Raw genomic sequence first — 16847 nt, forward strand, 5'->3', positions numbered from 1 at the left:
CCCAGCAACGAGCTCCGTAAGGATTTCACCTCTACTACAGAACGTCGGACTTGAAAGTTACCATATCTGCATATTTTATGATGGGTGTCTCGGGATCTCGCCATACACGTGAGGAACAGGCTGTTCCCTCGCCAAGCGAAGGGGAATCCTCAGCATCTAAGCCTGAGGAAGGCGACATCCCTAGCGCGTCGAGCGAAGACAGTTCTTCAATAGCTTCCGAAGACAAGTTCACTATTCCCCCATTCGAGGGAGAACAGGAACCCTTGAGCCCTGTCACAGACGATTTAAACCTTAGGATTCCCCTCTGCGTGTATGGCCTCCTCCGGCAGATATTCCCGCCGGACGAGGGCTACCAACATACACACGCCACCCGGCATACGGGGGATGTCGACTTTCAAGTGCTGCACGTGGGCCACCCTACCACAGGAAGGTTCTTTTGCCTATTGTCTGGACCCACGCCTTCAAGGGCCCCGTTCTGGTATTCATATTCCGTCTGGCTCGCGATGGAGCTGGATATCATGGAACGCCTCACCTCTCCGGAAACACCGATTACTGGGATGATCTGGCGCATGGGTGAATTCGGGCTATACGAGCGCCGTCGGGTAGACGGAAGCATCATCACGCCGCCAGGGACCATCGTTCATGACCGAAGGCACTCCTTCGATGTCGTTGAGTATTGGCTCTTCCTCGTGGAGTATCTTCTGGGATTCAGGGGCGATGTTCACTATCGTGACATCCCAATGATCCCTTACGAGGCTTAGACCCAGGGCTCATCTCCACTGTGTAGCATTAGGTCTTCACCTGTTGCAGACGTAGGCGTATTTTTCTTAATGTTTCCACAATTAATTTTCCGATACAAGAGCCTGCCATTCATTGTACCTGTTCTTCAGAATCCCAGATTGTTCATTTCGTCTCTTCGCAGTCTGCTGCTCACATTAGCTACCAATACTAAGCGGTAAATCATAACAGTGTTCATGAGTCAAATAACATCAGCCGTCCAGGCGTCCTCAGATGTTAGATAGGTCTAGGTGGTCGGCTTTGTTTCATAATAGATAGCAAAATGACAGATGGGAAAAAGCCGGAGTGTTGGAGCTTCGAAAGGAGAGCTGGGAGAAGATGAAAAGGAACAATGAAAAGAAAAGAAGATGTAAAGCTCTCGCTATAGCAAATACAGTAAATCTCAAGGCTACGGGACCTCGATTCCTCGGGGCTTGGGATCAACGAACACTTGGGCGGATATACAGTCAAAGATGGCCGGGTTCCTTGACACTACCGGGATTTTGAACAAAAATGGTGTCAAATGTTTTACCAGCATCTTGGTGGCATAGTTGATATCATCATTATGACCCTCTTGGTCTCTCCTGTGGACCGAGCTGAAATCACCATGCAGCTTTCATGTACTGTATGGACTGTACTGTAACTTAGCCATTACACGGGCAATAGTCGAGGTAAGAGAGCTACACGTGAGTCGGCTGCGGTAATCTTGCGCCCCCGCTCGTCTGAGCAAATGAATAATTAGCAGGAACCACGGCATTTCTTTCTCAGACATTGCACCTGTATTGCATCCCATCCATAATTTTACTCTACCTCACTATGACACCCATTCAACCCGCCTGGCAAGCCAGAGCCTCAGCCAAGCGCGAGGCGATCCTCTCCGCCATTCCCACCGAATGGCGCGTCCCCGCTCCCATCCCCACCCTCGACATCCAACTCAATGTGACCGGAACATACATCCAGCAATATCTTTCCCCGCGGGAGATTGAAATCACTGAGTCCGACGCCGAGGACATCGTCTCTCACACGACAACGGGCACATGGACCGCAGTGGAGGTCGCATCGGCCTTCTGCCACCGTGCAGCCCTGGCTCACCAGCTCGTTTGTCTCCTCCCCGCCCATGCTTATCTAACACCCCTGCAACCCTAACCACGAAGAATAGGTCCCCTGCCTGCTTGAAATCTGCTTCGACCGCGCTCTGTCCACCGCAAAAGAACTAGACAGCTACTTCACCACCCACCAAAAGCCTCTAGGCCCACTACACGGCCTCCCCATCAGCCTCAAAGACCAATTCCACATGTCGGGGGTGGAAACGACCATGGGCTACGTAGGCTGGATCGACACCTTCGAAGGGAAGCCACGCACCTCTCTCCCGCCCCACGAAAGAGACCAAGAAAGCGAACTGGTCCGCCTCCTCCGCGCCAGCGGGGCAGTCTTCTACTGCAAGACCAGCGTCCCGACCACCCTGATGGCCGGGGAAACCTGCAACAACATCCTGGGGTACACGTACAACCCGGTCAACCGCCACCTCTCCGCGGGGGGCAGCTCGGGTGGGGAGGGGGCATTGCTGGCGCTGCGGGGCTCGACGGTGGGGTTCGGGACGGATATCGGCGGGAGCATCCGCGTCCCCGCCGCCTTCAATGGGATCCACGGCCTGCGGCCCTCGGCCGGGCGCTTGCCCTTCGAGGGAGTGGCCAATTCGATGGATGGGCAAAACACTATCCTTTCGGTAGTCGGCCCGATGGCGACCAGTGTCCAGGGACTCAAGCTGTTGGTGCAGGCGGTGCTGGCGCAGGAGCCGTGGTTTGTGGATCCCTTGGTGGTGGAGATGCCCTGGCGCCATGCGGTGGAGGAGCGCGTACGGGCTGCGGCGAAGGACAAGGGGCTTGCTTTTGCGATCATGGAGGATGATGGCACGGTAAGACCCCATCCGCCAGTTCAGCGGGCGCTGGGGTTGGTAAAATTGTTGTTGGAGCAAAAAGGCCACCGGGTGAGTGGTGTCGCTTGCGGTGCAATGGATTCCAAACTTACCTAGTGTGTAGGTTATCGATTGGAATCCCCCGAGTCATGCCACAGCTTTCGATATTGCGGTACGTACTGGACCCGGATTCCAACAAAAAAAAAGTAAGAAGAACGCTGACCGCACAAGATGCAAGCATGGCACATGGACGGCGGAACAGACGTCCAAGCCCACCGCGCGCTCGCCGGCGAGGAACAGCTCCCTGAGTGCTTCTTGCAGCCGAGTGCGCACCTCAGCGCTGCACAGGTGGCAGCCCTGAATGTCAAGAAGCGCAACTATCAGAAAGCGTACATGGACTACTGGAACTCCACGGCCACACTCACCGGGACCGCACGGCCGGTGGACGCGCTGATCTGCCCAGCTTGCCCTTCAGTGGCGGTCCGACCAGGCAAGTTTAAGTACGGGGTGTATACCACTTTTGTCAATGTCCTCGACTATTCCAGTGCGGTTCTCCCGGTCACGAAAGTGGATTGCGTGGTGGATGGGGAGCACAGACCGGCTGTGCCCTTGAGTGAGATGGATGCTGAGGTTCAGGCAGACTGTAGGTATCTGTCTGGTGAATATGAATGAAGCACGCGCGCTAACGGTCACAGATGACTGCGACGATTGCCATGGCTCTCCAGTTGCGCTGCAGCTGGTGGGTCGCCGCTTCGAAGAGGAGAAGGTGCTGAGTCTGGTTCAGTACGTTGAGGGTCTTATCAATGAGGCTACCCAGAGGATGTAGCCATCGGGGTATTCTGATGACGAATGAACAGAAATCTTTTTCAAGTTGCGGTTGCTGGGATCTTCTCAATCTGTGTTCATTTGCCCCCTCTAGGTTAATTTACTGCCTTAAACTATTGTGCCGGCGGCACTACCCAGTACTCCCCTTTCACGTTTCACGTTGCATAAAACTGCACCCTTTGCAACACGATGAACTTCGAATCCTCTACTGTCATCGTGTGAGTAGACAACAATTCGCCGCGCAGCACTACTCCGCCTCCCCCTCGCCCTCCCCGGTCGACACCGCAGCATACCTCTGTCCCCCTTTCAGCCACCGCTTACGAAGAGCATAGAATCCCGCCCCAATCACCCACAGCACGATCAGAATAGCCGCCTGAAACGGCGCAAACACCGCCCCACGCGTCACCACAAACCCACTCACCAGGACAAAGACAATTGGAATCCCCAGAAAGGGCTTGTAGGGCCGCTCGAGGTCCGGTTCGCGGAAGCGCAGCATGATCGCTCCAACCACCGTCAGGAAAAAGAACGAGTACTCTCCCAGACCATTGAAGGTAAGCAGAGCTCGGAAGTTGCCAAAGAGAATATAGAAGATTGGCAAGATGGTCGATAAGACGATGGCGTTGATGGGTGCATCGGAGCCGAGGCTGTAGTTCTGGTCGGAGGAGGACCGTCCCAGCTGACCGATAACTCCCAGGAGTTGCGGCAGCCAGTTCCTGTTTGCAGCAGCAACTACCATCCGGCCCGCAACAAAGGAGTTGCCCAGCAGAGATCCGGCGACTACGAGACAGATCAAGATCGCGGCGATGATGCCGGCTGCGGGGCCTAGAAGATGCGTTATGGCCGTCTGATGGCGTTAGCTGCGCCCACGAACAGAGGCAGTAGGACTTAAACGTACAACAGCCACACTATCCGTCGTGGAGACCACGTTCCATGGTAGGAGAATGTAGTATGCCGCATTGGCCGCAATGAAGCAGAGAATGATGATAGGCACGGCGGAGTTGATAGCCAAGGGAAGCTGGCGCGCCGGAGCGGAAAGTTCTGCGCTGATGTAGATCGCCTAGAAAAATGTCAATGACTCCGCCGGCCGCTGAGAGAAGTGCCTTACCTTGTCCCAGCCAGAATAAGCCCACAGTGCACCGTACAAGGCGGTCGAGTAATACCCCAGCATCTCCCACCCAGCGACGTCATGCCAGTCAATCAGCTTTCCATCCGGAGTGACCGTGTTGCGATAGCCGAACCAGGGATTCTGGAACCAGTCTCGGGATCCATGGGCACTGTCGGACTTGGCCAGATGGGCGATAACAGCACCAAGCCCCGCTAGCACCACCGCAGCGATGGTGACGAACTTAGTGCTGACGAAGAACCCATTGAGCCGCGTGCTGACCTTGGTGCTGATAGAATTCGCAACGCTGACCACGACAAGAATCAAAATGGACAGCAGCTTGTGCGACAGTGCTGCAGCCTGATCAGTCACACCAGCTGCCGAGTAAATGCTCTCGACGAACACGATGCTGAGAATGGCCAAGGTGGCCGGCATGACAGCAATGATCCACGTCCAGGCCGCCAGAAAGCCACAGAGATCACCGAAGATATACTGCAGATACGGCTGCACGCCACCTGGACGACATTCTGTCAGCGACTGGAAAAAGCAGGGGTTACAATGTAGTGGACGGATCGGTACCTTCACCAGGAATGGCAGTGCCCAGCTCGGCCATAGTCGTGGCGCCGGTCCAGGCTAAGATCCCACCTACAAGCCATACCACGAGAGCCACTCCGGGCGAAGGAACATTGGTGTCGATTGACCCGGGGGAAGTAAAGATTCCACTTCCGATCACGATGCTGATGATGATGCCGAAAGCTTCGACGGTGCCAAGGTTTCGCTTGAATGCACCGGGGCGGTGATCTTCCACGGTCGCACCTTCTTGGGCAGTCGCTGCATAGGTTCTCTCGTCCGGTTGAGTGAGTAACGGCTGGGCGGCTCCATCCGGGGAGTCGTGGGTAGAAGCCATGATTGCAATGATTGTTGGGTTACTTAGTGGAAGGATGGTGATAAGCAGAGAAACAAATGCAGGAGTCACTTCGATGCGATCACGCCATCAGACGCGCAGATTGATGCTGCCTCTGCCCCGCACTTGATTTCCCCGTTGAACCTGAACTCGATTGGGAAACAGAAGAGGCCGGTGGAGGTGTCCGCAAGAAGGTCACTCACTAAATGTCTCCGGGGGAAGTTGCGAGAATGGAGAGAAGCTGGTTTGATATTATCGTCGCTGACCGCGTGGATGGTTGACGCTCACATGTGACTCCTCCCTTATCCGCTGCCACTAAAGTCATATGACCAGTTCCTGTGTGCCTGAGGCATCATTCCTCTCTCAAACCCGACATTCAGAACGGTACTGTAGTGTATGGATTGCATTTTGACTGACATGCTTGCGTGTTTCCTTTTCGCTGAGTCAATGAGAGGTGGTCAAGCTTTGATCCTACTACAGTTCGACACAGATAGTTTCGTCATGTGATATTCGGGCTATCGACTTGTCTGTACACACACATTACATTACTCTAAATCTAACATGATCTCTAATGAGTCGCTTCGTCGAGGTTGATGTTTCGGCTTAATACAAAAACGACATTGGGGTAGCAGCACCGCGCGAGACGCTGCGGTACTCGTGGACGGCAAGGTGAGTTCCTCCCCCCTTTACTGTCTCATCATCAGACCCAGGATCGGGAGGCGTGAATTCTCCGTCAGCGATGGGCCGGATGTAATAATGGTGGCTATCTTCGACCATGCCCACGTGCCAGCGATCCTGAAGTTCGCGACCCGTGGGCCCTCTTCCGCATGCCCCATGCAATCGTTCCGTCGGTGGACTGTTGATCGCCAAGGCGAACATACTCGAAGGCTCGGTGAAATCATTGAGGAGGCGGCCGCGAACTTCGACCATGAAAAAGGCCATGAAGAGGACACTCGTGAGGAAGGCCAAGACAAGGACGACGTAGAAGCTCTTCTGCCAGTTGACGGCGTGGCCAGAAGCATAGCCCGATGACTGAAGAGTGGCGTTAAAGATCTGTTGCACCGGAGAAGGGAGGATCTGATTCGCATAGCCGCTGTAGTTCCAAAAGGGAACGTAAGGGGCATCCTGACTACTAATCATAAGAGTGACACTGGTCAGGACCGCTATGGCTTCCGCAACCGAAGGTACGTTGGCATTCAGGGACGCAGTGTTGCTGCTGTTGTCGTAGGCAGGAACCATCTGGGTCAAGAGCCGTTCAATGCTGGCGTCTTCTCCTGCGATTCCGGATCCTAGACTGACGGCATCCAGCCACAGCCAGCCAACGCTCTTCCAATTGATGTCGTAGTTGTCTTCTACGACACCCGGAACCCGACGGCTGTACTGGAGCGTGTCTGTGGGATCTTCACAACGGGTGCTCAGCTCGGCCCCGCTTGAGTCCACCTGGTATTGGGCCGAGCACAAACCAGATTGCTTGGCTTTTAATGCACAAAGGACATAACCGGGATCGTGACCGGTGGGGGCGGTTCCCAGCAGATAGAGAGCAGATGAGTTCTCTACCTTGGCATTGAAAATCGTGTTGTACTCGGTCGGATAAATTGGGAAGACGGGAGCCGGGTGGTAGGTGCCAGGCGCAAAACCGAAGACCTCGTCCACCACGGTTTGATTTGTGCTCTGATAATATGCGGGAGCCTCTGTGTACCACGTTGTGGAGTTGAAGGGCTCGTGATCGGGCCATTCCGTGTAGATGATGGGCTCCAGCTCTTCCTTCGACAAGCCTGCACAGAGTACATTGACTGCCGGGGCAGGCACGGAGGCTTGGAGAATGTACTTCCCGTCTCCAGTGGCCCCATTCGGCTGCCGGATCCCATTTCGAGGATTGCGCGCCGCCTCGTATAGTCCTCCATGGGGAAACGCGGCGGTAACATTGTTCACCATTCGTTTGTATTTCTGGGAGGTTGCCTTCATGTCCGTGACCTCGATCCAACTTCCAGTGACGGTAGTATTATCGTACAATGACCCATGAGGCTTGATACGCGTTCTCAGTGACGTTGAGGTTGCATTGTTCGCCTGCGCTAGCCCACTCCATTGCTGCATGTATTGCTCGAAGTCGTGGTAGGCCCGACCGACAATCTCCATAGAAACGCAGGTCTCGTTCCGGCCGGCGGAGGGGTCGATCGTAGCGGTGATAGGAGTGTCGCACTGGGCTTCGAGGTAGGTGGGATTCGCGAAGGAGGTAGACACGTTGCCATAGAGTATTCGTTCGTAGACGGGGCCCATCGCTGACTTGGGGGACACTGCGAGGTGACATGGAATCAGCACTAGGAACGACGGGCGAAGGGAAGTCGATCGGTCGATCTCTTACCAAGAGCTTCCGCAGCAGTGGTGTAAAGCATCGAAACAAGAGTCGCGATTAGTGCAATAATGCCCAGGAGAGTACCTCCAGAGTAGCGCAAAGTCTCCCACTGCATGAACAAGGACCCCGGCTGCGTGATCCACATCCGCAGACTCATGTCCGAGATGCTGATGCCTCGCGACCCTCGACGCAGGGCTCTGCGGCTGAGCAGCTGGCCCACAAATGCTACACTGACCGTCACATAGGACAACTCGATGGTTTTGGCGAAGAAGGCGCTGAGGAGGGTAGCTGAGGAGGGCGCCAGGCCACCGGTGTCGCCGATGAGGTTGCCATAATACGGTTTAAGGCAGGCGATGATAAGAAACAGGCCTGACAGGAGGGTAGTGTATGTGGAAAGGACAATGAGAGTTGCAAAAAACCACGAGCAACAGCGTTCGATGACGGGTTCGCGCGAGGGGCAGTTCATCAACCGGAAGACATCGTTGGAATCTAGCTCACTGCAGGTTGTGTCACGCCGCTGCGGAGGCGAGCCGGGACTGGGGCTGGATGTAGGACTCGCAACAGGTTTGACTCCCATATCGCCATCGTCCTCGGTCGGGGAGAGGGTGGTGTTGAGGTGTAAGTCGACGTCGTGCTGGAATTCGAGCAGGTGGTGTTCAGCGGTAGATTCAGAAGCCATCCCTGGCAGATGGTTGAGAAGTTGGTTTGTTTTGATCTTGCCTCATCCGACCTGTCAGCCGCAACAAGAGGGGGGGGAGATTAGTTGAGGGTGAAAAATGGAGTCGATGGAGTTGTGTCAGACTTCATCCTGCGTGTCAAGCGTTTGGGGGCGATGGGGGAGGGGGGGAAGACCCAGATTAGCCATAGCCATCAGCCATCAGCCCGAGAAACAGTTAATTTCAGGAAATGAGGGAATTCCCTGCGGCTGTGCTAGCCTGGTGAATCCCCGTCGCAAAGCAGTCGAGAGATTGGCCCAACACATCGTTGGGGAAGACTTAGTGAATTAGTGAATTAGTTGCACAGGGAAGGACAGGGAAGAACCGGGACTAGACCAGGGGACAAAGAGGCTGGACTGGAGCTTGGATTCTGGATCGGAGGTGGGAAGCAATCGAAGTCCACTTGGGAAAAGGCGGACCGAGCGGTGGAGAGCAGCCGATCATCGGCCCTCGATTGGTTCGTTCGACTGTCACATCATGTGACGACTCGGGATGATAGAAGCGGTGGGGAGCAAAAGGTCACGTGCCTGATCTATCTCCGACTGACCCCATTGGGATTGGGCTGTAAGGCTCAGCACAGCTACTAGGTAGAAGTAGAACTGGTTGGTGATCGATTATAACCATCTGCGACCAGTCTAATGCCATATATTAAGCTCCACATCTTCCTATCTCAAACACTGAGCTTCTACGATCCGATGGCTATAGCACTAGCCTTTGTTTCTAATTTCAAGACTTTCTGATACATCCTGCCCAGCTGGAGCGGAAAATATATCTTCGTTTCAGCCACGGGTTAGTCTCTCAGACGCGTCTGAGCACGGCTTCCCTTGTCACCTCCAAACAGCAAGGGCACTTCGTAAAGAGATCATCGAAGGAAAGGGTAGACTACATCTCTAGGAATTGAATCATAAGGAGCCGAGGCAAAACAGATTACAGCATGTTATAGTATTTACAACAATTTGTCCCACAAGGACCAATGCACGACAAGGATGGATGCCATGCGGTAAAGCCAAGACTAGCAAAGTAAGACAGCTTTGATGTAGAGGAGCATATGTCATATCCAGTCGCTAATCAATTATGTGTGCAGTCTGTACTCATAGTTCCAGCAAAGTAGAACGGGTCGTAGGGCTGTTGACGAGACTAAATATGAGGTAGTCCGTACCTACCAGAATTACCCCTACAGTACACACCAGGCTGTCATCGCGTAAACATCATAGTTTGTCCTATATCTCCGAAGTTAAGTCATCCAACTGTTTTGCTTGAACAGAAGAGGAAATTTTCTCGGGCCCGTTGGCCCCCCACGACCAGGGGGGCTGAAGAAGCATCCCCCACACAAAAACCTGCAGTTACTGCAACCATTGGTCTCCTCACCATCGTGACGTACATACTGCTCCAAGGCGAGGATGTGACTGGTCAGTTCTTTAACGTCTCTGCAATGGACTACACCAGAACTCGAGCCACCAAGGCAAAGGATTCCCATTCTACCAAATCGCCCCCAGAATTCCGCTTCTGTTAGCCTCAAGAGATATTCACCGAGCTATATGTGTTGCTATATGTGCTATGTGAGGCAGAATGGTGAAGAAAAGGGGTCGAGGGTCGTGCGTGCTCAAAATGTATTTAATGCGCGACTCAAGCTGGAGAGCAGCGGGTCTACTCCACCGACACACCAAGACAACACATCGACCATATTCTCCTGATCAAAATGAAGTTCTCCATCATTCTTGCTGCTCTTGTCAGCACTTCTATGGTAGGCAATACTCACTCTGCGTCGCATATGCATACTAATTCCTCAACAAGGCTCTGGTGACAACCCAGGTGCCAAGGGGGTACACCGTCGTGCCCATGACCTACAGAGGCATCATCACCGAGGGCGACGACGAGGTGGAGTTGTCCGGAACAATTGAAGACGTCCACCAGCAGATCAAACGTCTCAATCCCGACTTCAACGTCACCCAGTCTCTCGAAGTTCGGGAGGCGGACGCCGAGGTCCACCGCATCCTCCAGAAAAGAAACAAGGTCTTCCGACCAAGATCCAAACATAAACCATAGAGCTGCCTGCCACTGACACTATGGCTTAGAGCAACTTGCTGTGCAACATCGAGGGTGACCACTCCGAGACCGCCACCTACACATGGATCACCCAAGGGATCCAATATCTGCTCGCCTTGGATGGGGTGTGCAAAGTGGGTGCCGGCCCTGGCACCTGCGCCCGAATCAGCTGCTCCTATGACTCAGGTATCTATCTCTGCAATGACGTAAGGGTTTTGGCTGCTTCCCCAGTTGATCAGGACGTGGAGAATGAGAACTAATTGGCGAGTAGAATGCGTGGGAAATCGAGCCCAAGTGCTCGTACCTGGCAACCTATGCCGAGGATATCATGACGCAGTGCTATAACGGGATGTATATCAATGGCCAGGAGTTCGATACGGACAATTACAATGTCATTGTCGCCGGCGACATTTGCTAGAAAGGCATTAGCTCCGCTAGCAACGGGCGGGAGACAACTTTGTTGCTGCTGGGCGGACTGTTTTGCTGCGAGGAGCATGCTTGTCTTGTTGTGTTTTAGTTTGTACTGAACTGTACTGTAACATTAGTTCATTCGGTTTGTGTTTGCTGAAATAACGGATGTCAATTGTGCCGTGCATATATACTCAACCACAATTTATGGTACCTGTGCATGTAGTATCAGCAGATAATCAATACTGCTTAGGGTGACTTCGTGGTTTGGACTAGTCGGTGGTTGGAAATCTTTCAATTGAGCACTGCTCGTACCTGTAAAAGTAGAGCAGCAAATTAGCTAGGGAAAAAGGTGCAGGTAGTAGAAGACCCACCTCGAAGCATTGTAAGCTCCCACAGCTAGTGGAGGGTATTTTCACCAGTGCTCCTTGATAATCACTTCCATGATGTAGGCTATAAGTCTGGAATCATTTCGCATATGGAACACGGCTTTTCCTGCAACATCAATAGGGTAGCGCTGGCCATCTTCTTCGAGCCGGTAGAATCGGGAGAACTTACCGACGACGACGATCCCAAAGACAACTTTCGGCTCCTCCTGATCGGGGAGGTGTCTCATCGTATGCACCATCTGGGTCATGAGGTTAGCCTCGCGGTCCCACCGATCGAGATCGTCATCGCTGGAAGGGAAGCGCTCCAACTCCACATTTAAGAAGTTTGCGCCTACCCACCTGGACGATGCCGTGATGCGCACACTGAGCGTTCCCCGGTTATTGACGGCAGAAGTAGCACTACTCACATCGTAACCGGGGAAATTAGGCCCCATGTGCTGCGACGGGAAGAAGTGCTCAAGGATTTCGAGCCAACATCCCAGCATCTGCATTGCGTTCACTTGATCGTCTGGGATCGAGTTGGCCACGCCAGTCACGGCATCGGTGCCATCGTCAACCGCGGCAGAGAACATCTGTGGGAGATTTGGAATCTGAGGCTGAGGCTGAGGCTGAGGCTGAGGCTGAGTACCGGATTGACCGGCAGCCTGCTGATCCTCCGCCATCTCGCTTGCAATACTAGGCGTCCGCACCACTTGGCTCTGGTCAGTCGCAATTCTCAAAGTTATGTTATGTGGGTAATTTTGGTGGATGGGTAACCGACAGGTAGCGGGATTCTCCTAGTTTGTCGTTGTACCAAAGGAGAAAAATAGGGGGGCGAGTACTTTATACCAAGTCTACATCTCTAAGAGAGGGCGCTAAAGCCATGATGGTGCTGATAATCTCCGTGGAGAATGTTGCTTAGCGAAGCATTCTCACAATTTGTGGTAAGTATAGAAAAGGCTGTCGACCAAATCGGCGAGAGCCGCAATGCTCGTCCCACAGAGAGAAAGGTCTCAGAGCAAACCCCGGGATGTCAGGAAATTGATAATGAATAGATGGGGTATACCATGAGATCTTCCGCCGATAATCGTTGACAAGAGAACAAAGAGTTTGATAGTTTTGTACGTACAAGTTCATCGGAGACACGGGAACATGTGTATGGAAAGTACGGTACCCCTGTCCAGTCGCTATGATAGCAGCCGCACCATCCCCAGAGATAACTGATTGTGTAGAACTGCTATATACTGAATACCATGCACACTGCATACATCCACCCTCGCGACGCAGACATCGAGCAGAGCACGAACCTGCCAATTTATCCATAATACCAGACTCAAGTATAAGCCATAATCGAATTAAACGTCCAGAAAGCATACTTGAAATCCCCCGGCACATTCTTCACATAATCCTCACAAGAGCCATACCCAGTCTTGGCCGCGCACCCGGAACTCGACCACGTCCCACTCGCCCAAGTTCCACAGAAAGTGGTGTCGATGACAATCCTTTGATTTCTGATATGTGTGGACATATCACACCCACTGCCATTATTACTCTCAAAAACCGTAGTCGGGGTTTCCCAAGTATCCGGATTCGGAGAAGACCCCAAGGGCCCGCTTGCGCCACTGGGAATGGCACCCCGGGGGAAGAACCAGATGCGTACCGCTTGCGCGATCCACTCCATGGCATAAACACCTCCACCATTGTTGTTGAATCCCGATCCGAAGCTGTTGGTGCGCGAGTCGTTGGCGTCGCAGCCGCCGTTGGCCTCTTCGGCGCAATTGTTCCACCGGTCCTTGGTTGCGGTCATAGCAGGGTTGGAGGTGATGGTGCATTGGCCTTGTTTGTCGCTGACGTGCAACGACATCTGGTTGTTCTGGGCGTTGTTGGCATTTTCGACGATGTCAATCTCGCCGCTCTGTGGCCAATCGTCCGAGGCGGCGGTCATCCAGAAAGCGGGCCAGGTGCCGCAGACTTGTGGCTGGTCATTTTGATAAGAAAGAGGATTGGAGCATCAGAGGTGGGGGAAAGGGAACGGTACCATATATGCGATATCCGCCACGATGAGAGTTCCCGGGCTGTAGGCCGTCTTGCCGGTCAGCCGGACACTCTTGCGACCCTCATTGCCGACCTTGTTGGTGTTGTCCACTCCGAGATAGATGTTGCCGCCGTTGCCGATGAGGCCGTTGCTCCAGGCTGAGGCTTCGTCGACATATTGCACAAGACCGTTGGTCGGATCGGCCCCGGTCCAGAAGGTGAACTTGCCGAAGAAGTCTTGGTAATTGTTGCCGGTGTAGTTGTCCTTGAGAGTATAAGCTTGGGTGATTGCTGGCCAGACCAGGGCAGTGGCTGCCAGGAAGAAGGTTTTGGGTGCCATCGCCAAAGAAGTAGATCATGCAAGCTCACCGGTGGCTGCGAGAAAAGTGAAGTCGTGCCCCAGGTGTACAATATATGCGATGCGGCCGAGAACACCTCGCCGGAAAGGCATCCATTGACTATGCTATATACCTATTAGTGCTATGTCACCTCGTTGACTGATTAGGGGGGCATATTCTCTCCGAGTGAGGGCTGTTCGACCCGATCGGGAGAATGGATACCCGCTATTTCAGGCCAGGCTGACGGCCCGTCAGTGAATACGAGCCTGATGAGACAGTGCGAAACACCAACGCACCGTTGCTAATCCATCCATCATGTAATGTGTAAGGGTCCGAGACTAGGGCATCCTTTGGCCCCAGGAGTCTTCAATAGAGCGTGATCGTCAGGGGAAAGCACCAAGACATCGGAATCCCACGGCACCCGATTGTCTTTCAGGAAGCGACAGGTCTGCCTCCTCGTCACGAAGGTCAACTTCGCGTGATTGCGAACCTGACCACGCGCCATTATGACTTGGAGACAATGACATCAAAATGTCACACGATGAGTACGCACGGATCTTAGGTAGTAGAGGTATGGTCACCTTCAATTAATTCACTAGTGCATGGAAGAAGTCATGATTTGAATGTCATATCCGCCCACACAAGGCACCACACACAGTCGACGAATCCGGTCCTGTTGTCAGGTAAATCATTATCATTCATTGCGTTTTTATACCTACATACTCGTAACCCATCACGCTGCCAAGTGAAATACAAGAATAAGCGTCAGCGCCGAACCCTACATGCAACCTTACAACACTTCTGTCATCAGTTCATCAGCATGTGTATCGCACCCACCAACCCGTTTGCGCATCCTGAGCCATGTAGACGGCGTCTCGATGTTCCAAAGTCAAGTGAAACTGCAGTTGCTCTTTGCAGTCCATGGTTCCGACCAGGGCCTCGTGGGGCCCAGGGGTCTGCGGCCAGTAGGAGAAATCGGCGGCGCCGATGCGGGTGATATTGCCGGGGGCGACGTTCTCGAGAACGCGGACCAAGGCGTTGGAGCCCGCAGTGAAATTGCGGCGTGCGGGGATGGTCCAGCCGAGGGTGCAGTGGCGGGCCTCGGTGGGCAGAGTGAAGGTCATCAGTTGGTCCCATTGAGTGGTGGCAGAGCGGGAGAGATTCAAATCTGGGGTGGGAAAGGGAGAGGCGGCGGGTTCGGTCGGGAAGATCAGCTCCATCTGCGGCTGGAAGACTTGCGTGCCTGAGGCAGGACAGCTGATCTGGGTGTTTTCCGTGCTGTAGCTATAGTGGTGGTGGTGGTTGTTGTTGGCCGGGTTGTCCGGACAACCCGCCTCTAGGGCGCAGGGATCGACAGAGCAGCACCCCCGGAAGTGGTTCAGATAACACGCATAGAAGGTCGTCCCAGCACCGCACTGCGTATCATCGCGCGGAGACAGCGAGGGTAGAACATTTGTGTCGGTCGTGGGAAGAGCCACAGACAAGGACCAGACCGCCGTGCTGGCAAGGAGCGCTTGTCGGAAGAACATTCTTGGAGGGATTTTTGGCAGTTCGGAGTGATTAGATGGAGAATGTGCCAGGCGAGGATGCAGGAATGTGAAGAGATCTGGAATGCAACAGATCGAGGGCGAAGGCGAGTATCTCCATTTATATGTTTGACGCGATCTCCTCTCCGCACCATCGCAGGAGGTGGATGCAAGGTGCACCCCTCATCCCTGCCGAAACCCTGGATGGGGAGATCATCCTGTCCCCGGCCATTGCTCATGGAGCCCCCACCCTGGCTCAGGATATTCTCATTAGCCAAATTCTTGTCCAACTGAACAACGGCCTGCCAGGTCCCGATTCCCAGATTGTACCACGATCACAGTGGCTGGGTTAGTGGAAAGATAGGGCAGGGCATCCGCGCTCCGAAAGTCCGGAGGCAGAGACAGGAACTTAGTAGAGTCCACCGCCTAGCAGAATGACAGCGAATCTCTGGTCCCTCCTCGATCGCCAATGCGCTATGATCTCATGTCTACATGTCCGAGGCAGCAGTGAGTAAGTTTTCGACTCACATGGGCTCGTTTGCTCTCCGCCTGCAAAGTCAATTGCATTCGGGGCTGATGATCGACGCCGGCTGCCGGGTGCACCTGGCCTGCAATCATGGTTCCGCTGTCGATCGCTCAGCGATCGCAACCGTCACATCAATGTGTACTTGAATTGCCTGCCTAGGGCCGAAAATTTGAGATCTGCTGGGATGTGAGTTTTATTAGGATCAGCGATGGTTTGAGCCAGTGGACAAGACATTCATCGCGTACCTAGCAACCGTCTTCTTTGGGGAGAACTCCTGTGGCGGACGATTCCACGAGTCACGATTCACGATATGTTGCAGCTCCTTGTGCTGAGTCGCATGTATGCGGCTCACTATATGGATTAGGATCAAAGATTCTGTTAACATGACATAAAGGGCGGCCAGCGCTGCTGCGAAAACACCCGTAGAAGCAGCAACCGAGAAGGATGGTTCCTTCATCGCAGGAACGCTGCAATAGACGCCATGTTCCATTCAGAAACACCGAAGTACATGCACCGGAAAGAGTAGAACCGCTTCATACGGATTTGAACTAGGATTTCATCCGCATTGGGGGGCCAGAAGCATTCATTACGATGAAGAAAGGAGGCTATTGTCTTATCCCTCAACTCCTATCCTCAACTCCTATCCTCAACTCCTATCCTCAAATCCAGCCATGGATTCACGTGTTCGGAAGCGAGCCGATCCCGTAGTGCAATTGGCCCCCAAGCGCCCCAGCGTCTTGTTTCTCCCACTCCGTCCCTGAATCCTTCGCCCTACAGCTGACGGTCTTGGCACCTCGCTTGCATCCCAGTCGCATACTGATCGTATACTGATTGGGCATATCTCGCCCCCTACCTAGGCTCCATGTGGACCATGACCGTCGATCCTTCGCGATCAGGGTCCTAACGGTCTGTTCGAAACGATCGAACTCGGCCATGTTTGTCTCTCTTTATCGCATGATGGAGCGGAAGTGCAGATCGGGACCTCGACCCGGTGACAGGTCATTGACCC

General features: G+C 53.6%; 8 protein-coding genes across 8 annotated transcripts; 3 read left to right on the forward strand and 5 right to left on the reverse strand.

Moving 5' to 3' along the window:
- Nucleotides 1-80: 80 nt before the first annotated feature.
- On the forward strand, nt 81-761 carry BO95DRAFT_430971 (uncharacterized protein; the record flags this gene model as incomplete). Its single annotated transcript, XM_025584987.1, has 1 exon — nt 81-761. The coding sequence occupies one exon, from the start codon at nt 81-83 to the stop codon at nt 759-761; it is 681 nt and encodes a 226-aa protein (XP_025443162.1).
- An 832-nt stretch (nt 762-1593) lies between these two features.
- gmdA (putative general amidase GmdA) lies at nt 1594-3518 on the forward strand (the record flags this gene model as incomplete). The annotated part of the gene is made up of 5 exons (XM_025588933.1): nt 1594-1875; nt 1937-2764; nt 2817-2864; nt 2924-3335; nt 3388-3518. 5 exons carry the CDS (start codon nt 1594-1596, stop codon nt 3516-3518), a joined length of 1701 nt encoding a protein of 566 aa, XP_025443163.1.
- Nucleotides 3519-3564: 46 nt separating this feature from the next.
- Nucleotides 3565-5852, reverse strand: BO95DRAFT_99990 (amino acid transporter). The gene is made up of 4 exons (XM_025592364.1): nt 5199-5852; nt 4623-5134; nt 4413-4574; nt 3565-4361 (listed from the first exon to the last, which is right to left on the reverse strand). Exons 1-4 carry the CDS (start codon nt 5524-5526, stop codon nt 3765-3767), a joined length of 1599 nt encoding a protein of 532 aa, XP_025443164.1. The 5' UTR covers nt 5527-5852; the 3' UTR covers nt 3565-3764.
- A 170-nt stretch (nt 5853-6022) lies between these two features.
- BO95DRAFT_441882 (uncharacterized protein) lies at nt 6023-8003 on the reverse strand. Its single transcript, XM_025586289.1, has 2 exons — nt 7886-8003; nt 6023-7817 (listed from the first exon to the last, which is right to left on the reverse strand). Exons 1-2 carry the CDS (start codon nt 7989-7991, stop codon nt 6127-6129), a joined length of 1797 nt encoding a protein of 598 aa, XP_025443165.1. The 5' UTR covers nt 7992-8003; the 3' UTR covers nt 6023-6126.
- A 2288-nt stretch (nt 8004-10291) lies between these two features.
- BO95DRAFT_430975 (uncharacterized protein) lies at nt 10292-11056 on the forward strand (the record flags this gene model as incomplete). The annotated part of the gene is made up of 4 exons (XM_025584988.1): nt 10292-10336; nt 10387-10605; nt 10668-10844; nt 10910-11056. 4 exons carry the CDS (start codon nt 10292-10294, stop codon nt 11054-11056), a joined length of 588 nt encoding a protein of 195 aa, XP_025443166.1.
- A 1636-nt stretch (nt 11057-12692) lies between these two features.
- Nucleotides 12693-13943, reverse strand: BO95DRAFT_100116 (uncharacterized protein). Its single transcript, XM_025580293.1, has 2 exons — nt 13453-13943; nt 12693-13392 (listed from the first exon to the last, which is right to left on the reverse strand). Exons 1-2 carry the CDS (start codon nt 13786-13788, stop codon nt 12748-12750), a joined length of 981 nt encoding a protein of 326 aa, XP_025443167.1. The 5' UTR covers nt 13789-13943; the 3' UTR covers nt 12693-12747.
- A 337-nt stretch (nt 13944-14280) lies between these two features.
- Nucleotides 14281-15559, reverse strand: BO95DRAFT_100108 (uncharacterized protein). The gene has a single exon (XM_025580292.1). The coding sequence runs from the start codon at nt 15313-15315 to the stop codon at nt 14602-14604; it is 714 nt and encodes a 237-aa protein (XP_025443168.1). The 5' UTR covers nt 15316-15559; the 3' UTR covers nt 14281-14601.
- Nucleotides 15560-15582: 23 nt separating this feature from the next.
- Nucleotides 15583-16295, reverse strand: BO95DRAFT_462732 (uncharacterized protein; the record flags this gene model as incomplete). Its single annotated transcript, XM_025588934.1, has 3 exons — nt 15583-15738; nt 15841-15937; nt 16084-16295. 3 exons carry the CDS (start codon nt 16293-16295, stop codon nt 15583-15585), a joined length of 465 nt encoding a protein of 154 aa, XP_025443169.1.
- Nucleotides 16296-16847: the final 552 nt, after the last annotated feature.

The sequence above is a fragment of the Aspergillus brunneoviolaceus genome (assembly GCF_003184695.1).
Source record: "Aspergillus brunneoviolaceus CBS 621.78 unplaced genomic scaffold BO95scaffold_26, whole genome shotgun sequence".
Lineage (NCBI taxonomy): Eukaryota > Fungi > Ascomycota > Eurotiomycetes > Eurotiales > Aspergillaceae > Aspergillus > Aspergillus brunneoviolaceus.

Coding starts and splice junctions, on each gene's coding strand:
- BO95DRAFT_99990 (XM_025592364.1), bottom strand. CDS start 5,526: ATGGCTTCTACCCACGACTCCCCGGATGGAGCCGCCCAGCCGTTACTC. Junction 4,575..4,622: donor CTTATTCTGGCTGGGACAAG/GTAAGGCACTTC, acceptor ACATTTTTCTAG/GCGATCTACATCAGCGCAGA. Junction 4,362..4,412: donor CGACGGATAGTGTGGCTGTT/GTACGTTTAAGT, acceptor TAACGCCATCAG/ACGGCCATAACGCATCTTCT.
- BO95DRAFT_441882 (XM_025586289.1), bottom strand. CDS start 7,991: ATGCAGTGGGAGACTTTGCGCTACTCTGGAGGTACTCTCCTGGGCATT. Junction 7,818..7,885: donor CACTGCTGCGGAAGCTCTTG/GTAAGAGATCGA, acceptor GTCACCTCGCAG/TGTCCCCCAAGTCAGCGATG.
- BO95DRAFT_100116 (XM_025580293.1), bottom strand. CDS start 13,788: ATGGCACCCAAAACCTTCTTCCTGGCAGCCACTGCCCTGGTCTGGCCA. Junction 13,393..13,452: donor TGGCGGATATCGCATATATG/GTACCGTTCCCT, acceptor CAAAATGACCAG/CCACAAGTCTGCGGCACCTG.
- BO95DRAFT_100108 (XM_025580292.1), bottom strand. CDS start 15,315: ATGTTCTTCCGACAAGCGCTCCTTGCCAGCACGGCGGTCTGGTCCTTG.